Source organism: Lissotriton helveticus, chromosome 1_1 (genome assembly GCF_964261635.1).
Source record: "Lissotriton helveticus chromosome 1_1, aLisHel1.1, whole genome shotgun sequence".
Classification (NCBI taxonomy): Eukaryota; Metazoa; Chordata; class Amphibia; order Caudata; family Salamandridae; genus Lissotriton; species Lissotriton helveticus.
The window spans coordinates 1,389,920,165-1,389,934,684 of NC_136057.1; the positions used below are offsets into that span (position 1 = coordinate 1,389,920,165).

General features: G+C 42.2%; 1 protein-coding gene across 1 annotated transcript in view; it reads left to right on the top strand.

The window, feature by feature from the left end:
• Positions 1-14,520, top strand: part of LOC144825350 (E3 ubiquitin-protein ligase TRIM39-like) — an 85,692-nt gene that overhangs the window by 39,242 nt on the left and 31,930 nt on the right. Inside the window, exon 5 of the mRNA XM_078684145.1 lies at positions 9,598-9,716. Coding sequence (XP_078540271.1) covers positions 9,598-9,716 — 119 coding nt within the window. The remainder of the gene's footprint in view (positions 1-9,597; positions 9,717-14,520) is intronic.

A 14,520-nucleotide genomic window follows, 5' to 3' on the forward strand; every position in this document is an offset into this window, starting at 1 on the left:
TTCCCTATTCTACTGTATATATTTTCTGCGGGAATAACCTTGTGTGTGACATCCTTGTATATAATTGTATATAACTGTTTTTTAATATTTTTTCACTAAAGTCACTTTGAGCACTTTTGTCACATATGTGAGCACCTGTAATAGGAAGTAACTATCATTATTTTTGCATAATATGTTAATAAAATTTACCTATATGGTATTTTGCCATGACCCTCTCCCTGAATTAATTTCATAATTTAAATTACTCTTCCCAGGACCTTTTGGGGCCACTAAAAACCAAAGATTGTCTACATATTCATACTTTTGCAAAGCCTTCATTATTTCTCTTTGTGATTATATTTAAGAGAACCTTTCTGAGGCCATGGGTCGCCCTACAGGACTGTAGGAGCAGTGCTTTCACTCCATGGACCTGTACCAGGTAGCTTCTCAATTCAATTAAAAAAAGTCTTTATTTCGATTATTCATCATAAAAGACAGAGAATTAAATACAATGGTGTACAAGGGTCAAAACTCATCTTAACACTGTCGGTTAAAAAAAAAAAAATTATTAAAAATATAAATAGCGGAAATACTTTAAAACCATACTAAGAAAAGATTGAATCTGGTATAATCAAGACTTTTTATATAAGAACAAGAACGGCGACGCCTATAAAAATAGTCAGTCAAGCCAATTAATACAATAATTCATTTAGCTCAAAGAGCCCACTCTTTTTTTTTTTTTTTTTTTTTTTTTTTTTCCGAATAGCCCAAGCACAGCTCAAAAATTTAGACACCTCAATAACAGTAGTCTCATTGCAACCTGTTTTTAATAGCCTTTTAGCGGCCATTGCGAGACCGGTACCCAAGGTTCTACATATAGGTTTGAGCCACGTACTTCGGGGGAGCTGGTAGGCTGGGCAGACATGGAGGAGGTGGTTGATATCCTCAGTATGCTCGGGACAAAACTGGCACGTGGCACTTGCGCAGGGGACCATTTACTAGTAAATTTCCTTGTAGGAAGAGTCGACTCTGAACTGATGGTAAAGCTTGCGATCACTGGGTTTAGTTATTAGATCCCAATAGCTTTCCATCGAAGATTCATCTTTAAAATCACAGTAAGCTCTGGTTAAAGATGAACCGGTCAGACGAGAACCGCTCAGTTTTAATGAGGATCCAATATGCAGCTTTAAAGGCAGATTTGGTTGGAAATGACGCAGTTTCAGGGCACTCCCACAAATCTCTCATCCCCATCCTGCTAAGCAGGGATTTGATACTGCTTAGCCATACAATGTTGTTTGCCTTGTCCAACCCCCTAACTTCGATCAAACCCCTGGCGAATAAGAAAAGTTCAGGAGTGATCCATAGTCTTCTCCAAAACGCCAGCATCCTAAACTGTGCAATATCCTCAATTGGCTGGCAACCCAGGTCTAGCAAGAGGGGGATCCGATGGGTTGATTTGGGGAGGCCTACAATAGATCTCGGGAATTTATTCTGGGCCTGTGCTAACTGGAACAAGTTACACGCGCCCCATATCTCTGCCCCGTACAAAATGGCGGGAATGATTTTAGTGGTATACATCTTGACAACAGGAACAATAGGTTTGGTGATTGATAGACTGTTCCTTTAGCAGGACCCCGGCTAGTTGGGAGTGCTTCAGCACCAATAATTTCAGCAGGGGAGACCAGCACAATCTATCGCCAAAAGTGACTCCCAGGTAGGTGAAGACATTGGTTTGCTCCAGGAGTTTCCTGTCATGAAAACTCTCGCATATACTGGCCTAGCCCCATGAAGGACCATAAACTTTGTCTTAATGTTTACTACCAATTCATGGTCGCGGCAGAACTCCTCAAAACGAGACCATGCTAGTTGGAGTCCCTGTCTCGTCTTGGATAAAATCAGTGTATCGTCCGCGAACATGAGAAGGGGGACTCGTTGGCCTGCTAGCATGGGTGCATCCGTTGGCTGGTTGTCAAAGTACCGCCCCACCCCGTTAATAAAAAGGGAAAACAATGTAGGGGCCAGGACACAGCCTTGCCTGACACCCTTACCCACTATAAATTTGTCGGTGACCTCCCCTGGCTTTCCCCAGCGGACTCGTGCATTGTTGGACCTATGGAGCCTGACCACCAGAGCAACCAGTTCTTTGGGCATTCCCAGATTCAACAAAACATCCTAAAGTTTAGATCGTGGGACTAAATCAAACGCAGATTTTAAATCTACGAATGCAGCGAAGATCATGCCCTTACCTAACAGAACCTCCTTCCAGTAGAGCATAACAAATCTAAAGGCTTGATCCAATGTCCCCATATGGTGACGAAACCCAGCTTGTAACGGGGAGAGGATACATTCCTCGTCCATCCAAAGCTGAATCCTACCCAAGATTACTCTCGCTACAACTTTCTGGAGGGCATCGATAAGGCTTATAGGCCTGTAATTGGCCGGAGCAGAACGATCACCCTTCTTATAAATAGGGATGCTTTCCGCACCGCACCAGGATGATGGGATCGGCGCTCCCCTAGCTATCCCATTAATAAGGTTCGTAATATAGGGGATCCATAAGTCAGGGTCCTGCTTGAATAGATCCGCCGGGATACAATCAGGCCCCGGGGCCTTGCCACTAGGAATGGCCTTCAAAACTACCTCGACCTCTTTAGTATTAACGAGCAGAGGTGAATCTGGGAGTATGGGAGCGAGGTCGGGAGCCTTATTGTTGTTACTGTTCATGAATTGAGCTTCGAAGAAGGCAACCCAACGATGGGGCTCTACGTTATTGATGGAAATTGTTGAGTATTGCCCGTTACCCCATTTAACCAGTTCCCAAAACCGGGTCATGTTTCTACCTTTGCATGCTGTCCGAAGATCCTGCCAGCGCCTCTCATCCCAGTCACTTTTAGCCTTTTTCAAGGAAGATTTATAAACTAAGCGGGTTTGTTTAGCAATACTGTGGTTCCTTGCCTTAATTGCTGCCACTAACTCCTTATGGGCGGCTCTACATGTCGCATTATACCTTGAGTTGGGGTTCAAGGTGGAAATCTTTCTAATTGGCTTGATGTTCATAAAATAAGTTTTTAAGCTTAAAAAAAGGTCATTATGGACCACGGTTATGTGAGCCTTACAGTCCTCCTGGTTTTAACTATTACATTTCTTTAGCGACCCCCGAGACGAGGGCCCTGATCTCATGCACTTTCTTTTCATCAAGAGCAACCTTTGCCCAACGTACCCTCCTCATGTCATTGGCTACAATTACTTGATTAAGGCCAGACTCGGCTGCGGGTTCGCATGGGGTACAAAAACTCATCCTTCAATGTAAGGACCAGAGGGTTATGGTCACTCAGGGCGGCTTTGGACAACCATATCTTTGACTAAGTGCCAGAACTCGACTTTCACTAGGATATAGTCAATTCTACTTTTTGATCTGCCATTATCAAAGGTCACCTCTCCCCCAGCGTCTGACCCTGTTCTACCGTTTGTTGCCCTTAGACCCCATTCCAAGCACAGCCCTTTTAATTGAAGGGCTGCTTCAGACCATTTTTTAATGGGGGAAAGATTCAGTTGGGGAATGCCCCAGATTTCATCAACCTCAGCACTAAGACTACTATCATCACTATCCAGGGGCTCAAAGCAGGTATTAAAATCTCCCGCAATAACAAGATTGACGTTTGGGGGCCCTTCAGCCAAGAATGTCTCTAGAGTGGAAACAACCTGTGGAGATCTCCCTCCCGGAAGGCCTCTAGCGTATACGTTGAACAGAAGCAAGTCAAGACCTTTAACGGATTTGACTCTAATGGCTTGTATGTCCGGGCTGTCCAGTACTAGCTCCTCTACTGTAATCCCCTCGTGCTGCCTAACCCAGCACGTAAGACCCCCCCAGTGGCCTCCCTCTGTGCCCTCTTAAAGCTGGTTTTGTGAAAGTTTGGTAACCATCATGGAACACAGGGTTAATAGACCACGTTTCCTGGAAGGCCAGATATCCACTCCCATGACAAACGAGCCCCATTCGTCAGAGGCCGCCCTTGATTCTAGGCCTGCTATATTCCAGGAGACAAGAACCAAGGTTGACCTCTGGTTATGGGGGTCAATCTGGCCATTGGTTGTTACTTCAGCCACTAGATGTTCCTCAAGGGCTGGGACTACATAGCATGAGGGGCTAGAAGGTACATTCGCCAATGGTGGAATGGGGCTAACGGATAACAATGTAGAAGCCTCACCTCGCAAGCCAACCCCCCCGACCAGATATGCCTGCGGGTGTAAACCCAGTCAGTCATTAACTTCAAGCGAGGAAAGGGCCTCATAGCGATTACCAAGCTGGAACGTAAGATCAGGTCTTAGACAATCGTTCTGAGGGCCACCTACTCCCCTTAGTCTAGAATGGTTGTTCTGTTTGGTGAAAGGAAATTCAGGCCAATTCCGTGGGAGCAGAGGTATGCCTGTGGTAGATCGAGGATAGAAATAACTCGGGTGAAGCGTTTTAATCATACCCTCCCCACAATGTTCCCTTCCATCACAGATAAACCTGACTTCTCTGGGGTCTCTAAAATTAACAATTATGCAATCCCCTGCCTGATCCTTACATCCACTACCCAACCAGCTCACCCTCCTTACAAGTAGTATTTCACCGTTAACATGGGGAGGAAGTGGTCTAAAGTTACTAAGCCAGAAAATAACTTTATTCTTCAGCTCTCTGTGACTTTCCATCTTATCATGTGGAATCTCAGGTACCCTTGACAGAACCACAGTAAAATTTGGGGGGAGATCAACGCAGGGATGTTTCTTCATCCCCCTATCTTCTACACCTATAACCTTCCTCTCTTAAGCGGAGTCCTCTTCCACCACTGTGGATCTTTCCGCTACCTTCTTGTATTTTCCCACCAGTACTTCACCTCTGTTGGCAGTTGGGAGATTTAACTTGCTGGGCTCAGCATTACCCCGGCTAACAAATTGGGGGGTGGGCAGGGGGCTTAGGATTTGGACTAAGTACAGGGGTTTCACCTGGAGCTATCACTGGCCCTCCCTGGGCTGGATGATTGGGGGCTATCCCACGGTCCAAGCCTTTTTGTATAGCAACGGAGTTGGCCTCCACAATATTTTCTAATTTCCCCAAATTTTCAAGGATTAGTTTGATTCTTTCAAACAGGGGGAGCATCAGTGACTTCATCAAGTGCTCAATCTGGCCAAATAAGTTTTCAGGAAGCTGTGCCGTAGGCGGCAGGTGCTGGGCCAGTTTGGGAGGCTGCATCTTTCAAACCTCACTAGAGTGGGATGTGCCATCTGTAGCGGGCTGGAAGAACGTAGCAGCTGCCCTACTAGAGTTGGAGGTTTTAATAACTTTCGGACACCTGCCCATTTGTATGCCCGCTTCCTTTTTCCCTGCTTGCTGGGGGTGGTGTGGGTTTTTCTAGTGCTAACCTCAAGTAAGGGACTCGTAGTGGGAGTAGCCACTGTGGAACAATCATCAGATAGGTCAATGGCCTCCACCGATCTACTAGAATCCATCCTATTTTCTACCAGGGGGGTATTGGAACGTAGCTGTTCGGGTGTAACTACATCCCTGAAAGTGCCGAGGGAGGAACGCTTGAAAAAAGAGGGATCGGTCGACAATCTCTTCTCAGTGTAAGCTATCGCGCGTTCCAACACATTTGCAGCCCTGATTATAAATTTGTCCATGGTCCTAGTTATAGACCCACCTGTGCAGCTAGTCACGCTTTTTTTCCCTTTCCCTACGGTCAACATCTTGGCAGTTATAACAGTTATACCAGTTACAACATACAAGGAATGTAGGCAGAACAATAGGACCCTCTTAGCTCTGGAAACTATGAACTATAAACCACAACATACAATATACATCACCAGCCCCACCTATCGATGTTCCGAGCCTTAGGGGGGGGTGGCCCAGCCCGGCCTCCTCCGGCATTGGACGGTCCCGCCCTTGTCCCGGGCTTTCCCCCGGGACGCTCCCACGCATTGGGTAACTCAGTCTCTTTTGTATGACGGGTAGCTGCCTGTGGGCGGGACTGACAGCCGAACGCGGACCAGGTGTGATGGGTCAGGCAGGGACTCCTGGTACTTCGAGTCCCTGCCGGCGTTCAGCGCTCGCTCTCCTTTTCCAACACGTGGCTTCTCCATTTGAGCGGAGGAGCAGGCACACACAAATAAGTAAAGTGGCATGACCATGCCATTTTACTTAAACGCTCCAGTGCGAAGGCAGGGGGCGGGCGGAATCCTGGAATTGAAGGATTACAGCTGCCCCTGCAGTGCGTATGTCGGGGTGGCAGGTTCTATTGCTACGGCCAGCCCGATGTGCGCAGTGTGCATCCAGCAGTCTCCTGGACTGCTGGCACAGTCTCCCAGCCTCAAAATGAGCGCTGGGATAGACTGCTCCCACCAGTCCTAGAGCTGCTGTCAGCATGAGAGCAGCTCCAGGATTGGTTTTACTGGTGTCCATTGAGCAGCAAAGAAGTCCTTCCCTTTCCTGCTCGTGGACGCTGATCGGGGAGAGCCAAGGGCCTGCAACGGAGACTTGACTCAATGCACTTTAACTATCCTGTGTGCTAGGAATCTCACGAACAGAGCTCACAGACTGAGTCTACCTTTCGTACCCATATGACCTCTCTACAGTCATTGCTGGGCTAGTATGCAAATCCCTTCTTCAATGCACTATTAAAAATAGAATCACCAAGAGGTTTTAGCCCTACCTGTATCCGTATGACTTTCCCTTAGATAGCTGAAATGGTCTCTTGGTGATGCATTCCATTTCCTGTGAACCTCAACATCGAAAAATTGCATTGACATCAAGAGAATTCTTTTGTGCCAAATTCATATCTCTGCAGAGGTTTTTGACAGCTGGAAGATGCTCATAATTTTGAGAGAGTACTCGATTAAGGAGGACCGTTGATTTCTAGGGCCTCGTTTCATTGTGAGTGGTCTCTTAATTCCGATGGCACTGGTAACAAGATTTATCAGTCCCATCTGAATGATAAGATCCGCAGGAACACCACAGACCTCTTTACTTTCACCCAGAAATCTTTTCTTCTGAAATCTCCCTGTGAAGAATTACCAAGGAATCAGATTCTGCTTTCTTAGTGCACCCTCTGGATCCTCCTTTTACTGTGTTGAATTTCTCCACTCCCTAAGTTAATCAGTACCTCTGCTATCAGTAACTGTGGGCAGGGGGGTCTATTACATTTGACAGATCACTCCTAATATGGGCCCAGGAAGTATCCTTGACGTCCACACTCTACATCAATGTAGAGGTCCTCGATGTGAGAGAAAAGAGGAGTTAGACAGGATATATGTTTGTACTCTCTGATTTTGAGACTCATTGTTGGACAGATAGCCTTGGTTAAAGGGATCAGGTTGTTTAGCAAGGGGGAGGCATGAGCTTCTGGGCCACAGCCATGGGGGCTGGGGTCCTTTGCCTCTGTTTTCCTGGCGCCTGTCCTACTTTGGCTGTGCAAACTGGGCCAAGTACCACCTTTTTCACACTATTCTCAGCAGTAGTGATGGTGAGCATCCACCGGCTTCTCAGGGAGGTTAATGTGGGGTTATACACAAACTCCGCACTCAACCATGCACTCAGCAGCACAAGAACATGATTGTCCAGACCAGTGCTTCCCTTTTGAAAAAAGACAAGTACTTTATTTTACAGTTGGGCAAAATACTACCCACTAAAGAATAAGTTGATAGATACCTGATATACAAATGCATGTACAGGGTGCCTAAAGGTGGGGCCCTCTGTAGGAAATTGTGCCTCCCAGTGTACTCCTAACAGACTGGAAATCAGTGGCATAATCACTAGGTAGGTGTAGTGCTCCGCCCTTGTCTTAGCACACAGTCTCTCCAGGTTTGGTAGCCCAAATTGTCTCAGCCAGCTCTTCTGGCCGCGAAGGGACGCAGTAGGCCTTCCGCTTGCAGGCAGGTTCACTGGAGTTGTGTTGGACAGTGGTCATGGCTTGCTGCAAAACTGCTCAAGCAAAGCGGGTGCAGGGCATTGCTACATGCATGACCTTGTGACAGGGACGGTAATCCTTCTGTAAGTACTGAGGACTTGATATGTGCACCCCTCTAGGTTCAGGATATATCTGGGACCAGTCGCAAATCAAGGGTAGGCCTAGGCCTTTGTGTACATGATAGATTAATGTTAAATAGGGACATAAAATCTAGAAATGAAGATTATAGATATTCATAGCTGGGGTTGGACACACAGGGCAGGGGGCACAAATTTACACCTTACAACTTTTTGAATCCAATACTGGGGGCACACACTGCTGTTGGATTCACGTTGTCATACAGTTGGCAGGAAAACGTGTTTGCTTTACCGATGAAATATGAAATTGCATGCTTCTTAATGTGTTGGACACCATGTGGTCATGTAAAATTCCAGGTCTAATAGTCTTCTGATCATGACTTTGTTAGGTTAAGGATTGTCAACTTGGTCCAGGTATCAGAGGTGTGACAGTTAGGGAGACCATACAGTCAAAACGAGAGAGCATACATTACCAAAGCACGACGTCCTGAAATAATGTCATAATCCAATCACAGAAAGGACAGGATCACACATTGTAAAATGACTAATCCGGGGGTCTCCAACCTTTTCTGAACTGAGAGCTACTTGTGTTCAATCAAACGCATCAACAGGTACTATTATTATTAGTGCTGTATAATTTCAATTTTTTTTTATATGCATAATAATTCAACCAAGCAAAAGCTTTCTAATTAAATAAGCCGGGCTGCACACAGGTGAGTTACACAGAGGTATCTGGAGAGTGACAGTAGCTTACAGGCTACTGGTTGGAGACCTTAATCAAACACACAGATAATCCTGGAATCAAGAAACCGAACCCCAAGTCTTGACAAAGGCACCATATGCAAACTCTCACTGAGCGGGTCGAACGTATCAATACCAAAAAGAGTATTGACCCATCAAAACATAAGCTGCACTTAAACTTTCCAAGTAAGCAATCTTGATAACCTCCTTTTTCAAAAGACTTCACTTTACTGTTTGTTCAAAATATATATCTGTAATTTTGTGCTGCAATTATACATTTCTGTACAAAAAGTTCATTTATCAGCCAATGCATTTCGTCCCTATCATATCAGGACTTTCGTTAACATAATACCAGGTTAGATGGACAGCATTCTCTCATCAAGATAGTATCAACATCTTGAATTTGGTCCGTCAGTCTCAAACATTACCATATATGATCGCAAGTGAACTGTTAAAAAAAAAAAAAATGCAGACCATAACTACACATGCGCTTGTTTTTTATAATCTCCCATGGCCTACCGGAGCCATGGTATGATATGCATTTGTGAGAGTGTATAAAATTATTTGAAGCTAGTTTTCAGCGCTTGACACTTGGATTATTATGTGCAAATCCATACAGGGTCCTAGTGCAGTGATGGTGGAATTTAGGACATCCGGGATTGCGAGCCTATTCCTCCAGGGTTCTAGAAAAATTATGACTGGGTTTACCAATTTTAGACCTGGTGTGTTTTGTATGTGAATAGTAATATCACTGTACTGGACCCACGGAGACCCTTTAAGTACTGTATTTTATTTCTAGTAAAAGAACATTTGTGATTATTCATTTATACCAAGAAACCTGTCTACTCTTTCAGGTGTAATGCTGTAAAATTTCAAGGTCCAGAGCCAGAAATAAAAAAAATTATGGCAAAAGTAAACCATAATAAACGTGCAAAAATTGAGGAACCCGAAGAGAATATGAAGAGTTATAAAGGTAAATACAACTGTGCTGACATTAATTGTAATGTAGTGTTAATGAAAATTGAATAATATGGTATTGAATAGCACACAGGCCCTTATAATGGTACCTTAGGGACACAGAGACAGTTGCCAGGGTCAGCTATCTTTGACTGGCAAGGACAGAGCTGGACACGCAAAGGGGTGAATAGACCATCTGTCTCAGGCTGACCAAAACCATCTTGGTCAAGGAAAAGTGAACACAAAGAAAGCACCCTGCTTCGTTGAGGCTTTTATGCATTCAGACACTGGCTTAAAATGGCAAATGCTGTCAATGAGGAATGTAGACAGCGGTGCAGGGAAAAATTCAAGGGCGGGTAAACAGCTAACTTTATGTACTACAGATATCACTAAACACCACCATACTGCAATATGCCACAGCTATTATACACAAACACCCTTCAAACACAAACCTCTCATTCAGAGGAACTGAGTGGACCCTTCAAGACATACGCGTGTATTCCACAAGGACCCCCTGAAGATTCGGATACAATAGTTCCTAGGCCAGGGAAATAAACTGTATGACAAAAAACAACCTAGGCAACTCACATCTAGACATTGTATTGTATTAATGGACAAAACGGCTACAGTTACTTAGGAAAATATATGTCTTTTTATTTTAAATCATGTAAAAACACAACATACAAATAGTTTAAAACAAGGAGAACATGGAACATCAGTAAAATCTTGTCTTATCTATTGGATGTAAGACAAACATACATTTGTAACAATAAATGACAACACATATGAAACCAATTAAAAAACTGGAAGTGGCAATTAGTGTCTCTACGCGCGTTTCGGCGAACCAGCGCCTTCTTCTGGAGTAGCCACACAAGCTCTAAAAAGAGATATATTTAAAAAGGTATATTAGTTAAACATCCTTAAGAAATCTGTAAACAAAGACATATATCATTCTATTTCCTAAGGTTGTAGCCATTATATCTGAACTTTGATTTATGTTATAGATATATCTTTTCACTTCCTTGTCCCATTCAAACCCTCATATCACTGCTTGAAATTTTTCAAAAATTGATTATGGCTCAATTAAAAAGAATAAAGTTCATATATATTCCTACTTTACGAAGTTATTTCTTCGGACAGTCTCACTCTATATTGTTAGTGTATAACTTTATCATTTTCTGTTGTATATATCCTATCTTCTAATTTCCATATATGTTGTTTCAACAATTTGGTTGAGCATGTCTTGGATGGATAATACTCACAACTAATGTTCAAGATTATGACATCAATAGTTGATTGGATGCTTAGTTGATGTCCAAATATGTTCTGGTTAGGTGATGTTATCCTGATTTTTCGCAAAATGAAAAGAGGAGAAAATTTCTTTTCAGTTCTTATATCCAGATTTACTGGGCTAGATAGATCTAATATAATTAAACTATTTAAGAAGCTACCTTATATTCTATAAAAATGGGTTAATAAATCCCGCCTGCCGGATAGCTCATGTAGTTCAGTATTAGATAGATCTTCAACTTTCTTCGTTATTCCTAGATTTATCGATGTATTTAAAAGATCTCTCTGCCTATTTTGTTAAAGCAGTGGGAAGAAACGGAAATAATTAAAAAGAGATGGTATTGGATTCACGTGATTACATTTAATTCACTACTCATTGGCGTGATTTAAGTAGTGTTAGCACTTCTTACCCAGAATTGTTTAGCAGAGCTCTTAGCGGTGAAATATTGATAAGGAAAACTCCCTGTCGGAAAAAATGACTCATATAAGAACTTTTGTTACATTAAGACATTTTCACTGTTTTTCGAGTCGTGTTTTATTTAATTTTCAATTGTACCCGGTTTTGAGCTTACCTTAGATTTTAAGGGGATGTTCATATAAAGATAGTTGGTTTTTTGAGTACTCCAAAGATGATTGGTAGTATGGTTAAAAGATCTCCCTGCCTAATTCAATGAAAAAAATATATATGTTCCAGAGTGAGTTATCACGGATTTGTGCATGATTTTCTAATTTGTAGGAACGTTTGTATTCTTACAGCAGGATGTCTTACCCGAAAGGTTCGGCAAGGCTCGTTGTAGATAGTAGAGTAAGCGTCCCTGTCGGTGAAACGTTAAAAGATCTCCCTGCCTAATTAATTAAACTGAAATAATTCAAGGTAAGATATCACGTGTTTGAAGTTTAATTCTCTATTTATTTAGGGGCAGTTTTTGTTTTCACATAACAGCAGATCTTACCCGAATAATACAGCAGGGCGCGTTGTAAATGATGAAATGAGATGGGCGTCCCTGTCTGTAAGACACAATTATATATAAAGAGGGTAACTAAGGATAAATTACAACTCTTGAGAGAGTCAAAGATCATTTCCTTGAGGGATAGGCGCGGGGTTCCTGATTAGTTATCGAGCGCTTGCGCATATTTTTACCTGGATGTAGACAGGGGACTCAGGACGTCCGGTGGCGGGATGGCGGCTCAGCAGCAGCGAGTAGCGTCTAGTTTGTAGGATAGCTTGCTAACACTGACTCGTTTCTGCTCGGTTTATATAGCGCGTACCAATTGAGGTAAAATTGGCTTCACCTGTATGTCTAGTTTTTGCATAAAGATCGAGGTAGGACTATTCCTAAACTGACAATAGACATAGAAGACTGGTTTTTCTTTGTCTATGTGTTTACAATCGAACTACATTGTTTAGCGAGCCGCTCTTTTTATGACTAAGCCCAATTGAAATGTCTTAATAATTCGATAATATAAATCTCCGACCTCACAAATGAGGTTTTATGTTTAAGGAAATTAATTAAAACCTATTGGTATAATTTTAGCATGTAAAACATGATAGAACTTTTTCCCGATCGGCAATACATATAAAGGGCTGGTATTACCGTCTATGTCTTTTTCTTCAGACCTGTATGAGTTAGGAAGAGGCTCTTACATTAATAGTTCCTAATCCTAATATTCAAACAACTTAAAAAAGGATAAAATAAGTATCAGATATGTATCAAATATGATACTTAAATTATTTGTATATGGAGGGTATAGGTGGAACTCATGAATCTATTATATATTTTTTGGGGGTTTTTTTTTTTGGAATTTTTAACAGTAGGGTTACCCCAATTTAGTATGTGGATTATTTATATGGATTTTTTTGGGGAGATAAAGCCTAGAGTTGGTGTAATAAGATCACTGATTATTTTGGTCTCATTGAAGGGGAAAGAAACAATTTAGACAGAGGGGGCAGTTGTAGCTATTTCAGGTGTCCCATGTTTTTACAGAATTGCATGTTCCCAGGGAATCTCACTATTTAGACCTTGACTGAATGTATTAAAAACAAAAATCCAAAAGACTTCTCTCTTCTTGCGTATCGCTGCTCCTCCTTTGGATTCAGAGGTATGAATCTTTTCTAAGATTCTCCACTTGAACTCATCTTGGGTATGACCTTTTTCTATGAAATGCTTTACCATTGGACAAGCTAACTTTTTGGTCCGTATTGCTGAGCGGTGTTCACTGAGGCGTGTCTGTATCATACGAGATGTTTCACCTACATAGCCCAGTGAACATGGGCACTGTATGAAATAGATCACGTTGGATGATCGACAGTTCCACATTTCCTTAGCTGTTGTTTTGTGCCCATTATGGATAAATTCTTCTCCCCTTATTATGTTATTGCAAGAGGAGCAAGAGGAACAGGGATATGTACCCTTTATTGGATTGTTTGTAAGGATAGATCTTTGGGACATTTGTTCTGAATTAGTGTTATTGCTGAATCTAGAATGGACAATATATTCTTTGATATTTTTGTTCCGTTTGTGTGCAAACAGAGGTTTCGAAAGTTTCTGTTCTACGGAACTATTGCTGTTTAGGATGTGCCAATTTGAGTTGATTATTTGTTTAACTTTAGTATTCACAGTGGAATGTTTGGTGATGCAAACTAATTGGTCATTCGTATTGGGAGATTTTGTTCTTAGTAGACTGTCACGGTCATAGTATCTTGCTCTTTTGTAGGAGGTCCTAATTAGTCTATGTGGATAGCCCCTCTCAATGAATTTGGTCCTCATTGCTAAGGCCTGTCTGTCAAAATCCGCTAAATCTGTGCAATTTCTTCTAATTCTTAGAAATTGAGAGAATGGAATGCTATCCTTTTGTGTGGTTGGATGGAAGCTCTGGTAATGCAAAAGGGTATTCCTTGCTGTAGGTTTTATGTGGAGATCCACTTTTAAAATACCTGTATTATTTATTATTTCAATGTCAAGGAATTCAACTCTTTCATTACTAATTTTCGAGGTGAAATGTAGATTAGTATTTGCTTCATTGATCCACCGGATAAATTCATCCAAGGATTGTCTCCCATCGGTCCAGATAAAGAAGATGTCATCAATATATCTGGACCAATGGGAGACCGATTCAAAAAAGGGGGCAACTTCATTGTGGATGAACTCCTCTTCAAAGGCAGCCATGAAGATATTAGCTATGGATGGGGCTACTGACGCACCCATACTAACGCCTTTGACTTGGCGGTACAAATGGTTACCGAATTCAAAAATATTTTCGGTTAGGACAATTTCAAGGCACCCTTCAAGACATACAACATGATTTTATATGGGAGAGTAAAAAATCTGCCCAACTTGGAATTACGGCAAAGAAAAAAAAATATTTAATACCCATAAATTGAATACTACACATAAAATAACAAAAGAGAACTAGAACTGTGTTGCTTCTTCTAGCCGAAGACCTGACACGAAACTCATTTTAGTTCCTGAACATGCATCACTTTATTTTTTATTAAACAATTAGGTAAGTCAGTGGACAAAATTGTTGGA